This window comes from Netta rufina, assembly GCF_964035555.1.
Source record: "Netta rufina genome assembly, chromosome: 5".
NCBI lineage: Eukaryota > Metazoa > Chordata > Aves > Anseriformes > Anatidae > Netta > Netta rufina.
The window spans coordinates 38,675,952-38,679,794 of record NC_140128.1 but is presented as its reverse complement, the minus strand read 5'-3'; the positions used below and the strand labels follow the sequence as shown (position 1 = coordinate 38,679,794).

Sequence of the window (3,843 nt, the reverse complement as noted above, 5' to 3'; positions counted from 1 at the left end):
CCCCTGCCCCTGGAGCGAGCCGAGCCAGCCGCTACCTGCAGAGCTGAACCGGGCACAGCCGTGCACGAGAAGCGAGCGGTGACAGCCTCAGCAGGTCTCGAGCACAGCAAAGAGGATTTCAGGCAAGTGAGCATCCGAGGACACCTCCCGCTGTCATCTAACTAGGGTGGGCAGCGAGGGGAGAGGAAGGGAGGGGAGCCAGCTGAAGACCAGAGCACAGACACCAGCACTGGTGCTCCAGCTGGCCCCGAGGAGCCTGGGGCAGGGCAGAGGAGCTGTGCCGCGCTGCTTCCCCACTTCACTGCGGAGAAACAGCCCACGGGCCGCCGGCAAAGGCAGAGATGTGGTCGTGTCAAAGCAAGGCAGGATTACCGAGAGAGACCTGAAGCACGCGTAGCTGGAGGAGATGGAGACGGGCTGGTGCACAGAGACAGACGGAGAGAGGCAGAGAGAGGGTGAGCGCCTGCCCCACGCAGGGCTGCTGCGAGGCCAGCGGCGGGGAGGGCTGGCTGGGCTAGTCCCCCTCCGCGAGGGGCTCCCAGCCGCGCCGCATGGCTTTCACCACAGCACCGTAGAGTTTGGTCCAAGCCTCCCGCACGTCCGGGCTGAAGGCAGCGCCGAGGCATTTCTCCAGCATGTACAGCAAGGACTCGCCGACGGTCTGCAAACCAAACGGGGAGGCATCAAGCTTAGCAGTGGGGGAATAACAGGCAGCCCCTTCTCTTGCTCCACCACACTTAGGGCTTCTCCCATTGTGGGGCACCTGCGGAGGCAGCCAGCCCCATCCCTGGCTGTTCAGAGGAGCCCCAGAGGCAGCCCGGATCCTGTCAGGAGTTGACCCACACCATCCCATGCCCTGCCCCTTGCTGGCCCTCACCTCCCCACCAGCTCAGTGGGGAGCAAGGGCTGATGCAGGGTGGGTGACACCAGTGAGAGCTGCACACCATCCTCCGTGCCTTCCCAACACCAGCAGCCAGCCCGGTCCCCTGGCACAGCAGTGGACCAGCAGAGCTGAGCCATGCCAGGAGACAGGGTGGGAGCCCCAGAGGGAGGTTCAGGGCCTCCCTGCTCCTCATCCTGGGCTGCGTGGTGTCCTGCCTTGCCTGGGCTGGCCAGTGTCACCACCCCAAGCAAGGTGGGTTTATGTCTGGAAACATGGAGGGGCTGAGGTTCAGCATTCCCTAAGCATTTCCCTAGGGAAATGCCTTGCTCCCCTCTGTCCTCACTCCCTGGGCAGGAAACGAGGGGAGCTCGAGGGCTTTCCTGACCAAGCCAACATCACCGCATAGCTTGGGGCTGCACTGAGCCTCCAGCTTTCTCTCCAGCCGGCTGAACCCAGCAGGTGGGCACGGGAGGGTGGGGACAGCCGAGGGCTGCAGGCAGCGCTGCACAAACACAGCCACAGAGGGATGGAAGGGAATGCCTCACCGAAAAAGACTCGACCTTCACGCCGATTGCCTGGTGCTTCTTGCCGAGGTTGCAGAGATATTCTTCCAGGCAGGGCAAGTTCTCCAGGTGGCTCACGGCCGCATCAATCACCAGCATCACCTACAGGAGCACAGAGGCAGAAGGGCACTAACAAGGCTCTGCTGCCCTTCTGGAGGAAGGGGCTGACCCCTCAGCTTCACCCTTCTGAGCCCGACGGCCACCACCACCTCCCAGCACAGCAGGTGCCCTCTGAGCTTTCCTTTACTCTGCTGCGACCTGTGTGCCACCACTGATGGCAGCACGCCCCACATCCTTCTGCAGGACACTGCCAGAGGTGCTACAGCAAGCAGCACTGCTGGCCTCCCTGCCCCAGAGGAGGGAGGAGAGCCCCACAGCGGAGCAGTTATGGGCCAAGATCTAACACTGTTGTGGTCTTAGGAGCCCAGGACAGCTGCAGGGGAGCCCTGGAATTGCCAGGACTAGAGTTGCCTGCTAGAAGTTACCAAGATCTAAGGTTAGCCAAGGTATTTTGAGGTGAGGGGATGGCTAGCACAGCCAAGAGACCTGGTCTGGCAGAGCACGTACCACGGTGGTCTGTGAGGTGCAAGAAGAGCCAAATGGAGACAGGACAGAGAAGGGTTAATGAGGGATGAAGGAGCAGACAGACCAAATTGGAAGAAGAGATTAAAGCCAGGGCACGGTTGGCTTGGCAAAGCCAAGGAGTGATAGAATTGTGCTCCACAATTTCAACAGGGAAATTATCTCCAACAAGAGCAAAGAGCTATTTCAGCTTAAGGCAGTAATAGCAGAAGTAAAAATGGACACAACTTGTCCAGTAAGCAGGGGCTGGAAAATAGCAAAAAGCTTGCAGCTATCAGAGGAGAGCAGTCCTGAAGCAGCCTCTCACAAGGAGCAAGGCAGGCACGCGAGGCACTGCGCTGGTTTAAAGATGGAGGCTATGAAAACCAGCCTGAAGATGGAGGTTACGGGGTTACGAAGGCATCTGCAAGCCACAGCTGCGCTCTTTCTCTGCCTGGCTGCTCCTCAGGGCTCGGAGGGCTCCTGCTGTGCTGGGTCTGGCTCCCTCTGTGCATGAGCTCCCGCAAGGCGACATCGGCATCGCTCCTCTCCCGGTTCTGGGGGGAGAGGAGACTGCTGTGTGCTCCCAGCCCATCCCAAACCCCAAAACCCTGCCCGGAGGCTTCCTCCTGCCCTGCTCTCACCTTCCTAACGTGATCCAGGAACTCGGGGGCAGACAGGCACTCCTGGGGGCTGGCAAACTGCTTGCAGTTGTACTGGAAAAGGGGCAACAGGTCAGGGTCCAGATCAAACAACCTGCAACAGCGAGAGAGAAGCCCCCATCTCCTCACGTCCTTAACGTGGTGCAGAGCCCCGCTTGCCCAACCAGCAGCGCCCCGATGCCCCCTTTCCTCCTGCTGCTCCCTCCCCACCTGTGAAGGACGTGGAAGTCCCAAAGACTTAGCCTGGGGAAATGCAGGTTAGCTGCTGGCAAAAGAGGTTCCCCTTTCCCTTTCCCTAGGTCCCAGCTCTCAGACCTGTGGCTCTGGCACCTGTGGATCCATCCCAGCCCGGCACCGCTCCCCCAAATCCTGCTCGGTGCCTTCCCCTTCCCACTCCGCGATCCCGTTAAGCCCCAAAGCTACCCAAACCAGGGGAAGCCCCGGCGCTGAGGGGAGCCCAGGTACTCCAGCAGCCTCCCCTCTGCCTGGGGACCCTCTCCACGAGGGGACCCCGCACACCGCACCGCGGGGCTCCCCATCCACCAGGTTTTGCCCTGGCCCCCGCTCCCCTTTCCTTCCACCAACTCTCCGCCGGGCTTTCGGGGCGACTTCTTACAGGTTTTTCCCTTTTTCTTTCCCCACAGCCGAGGCACTGATCTCCTCGGGTGCGGGGCTCACCCACACAGCGTGTCCTCTGACTGAGGGGGGGCCACCGGGGCGACCACCACCACGACCACCGCCACCGCCACCTGCCCGGGGGTGACGGGGGGACCCTGTCCCGTCTCTTGGCCGCCCTCCACTCTTAATCGCTCACCTGGAGAAGAGGACGAGGCCGTGCTGCACCGGGCTGCCGCTCAGCCGCCGCCAGCTCTCCCGGATCAGCGCCCGCTGCGCTCCTGACAGCATCCCGCTCGCCATGGCGGGGGCGGGGAAGGGCCCGCCGGGGGGGCTGCCCCTTTCCGCCCGCCCCTCGCTCCGCCGCCACCTCCCCACCGCCCCCACGGCCCCCTTCACCTCGGGTCCCCCCGCCCCTGTCCCCCCCGCCCCGGCACCGTCCCCACGGAGCCCCCCGGGAGCCCCCCGGCTCGCACCTCACGGGCAGGGCAAGGGGAGGATAAAAGGAGCGACCCCGGCCCGCCCTGAGGAGAATTGGGGCTGGGGGCGCTGCTCCCGC

General features: G+C 63.0%; 1 protein-coding gene across 1 annotated transcript; it reads right to left on the bottom strand.

Annotated features, from left to right (window-relative positions):
- Positions 1–514: 514 nt before the first annotated feature.
- NGB (neuroglobin) lies at positions 515–3,587 on the bottom strand (the record flags this gene model as incomplete). Its single annotated transcript, XM_084287251.1, has 4 exons — positions 515–661; positions 1,429–1,548; positions 2,652–2,763; positions 3,484–3,587. The coding sequence occupies 4 exons, from the start codon at positions 3,585–3,587 to the stop codon at positions 515–517; spliced, it is 483 nt and encodes a 160-aa protein (XP_084143377.1).
- Between the last annotated feature and the right edge of the window lie 256 nt (positions 3,588–3,843).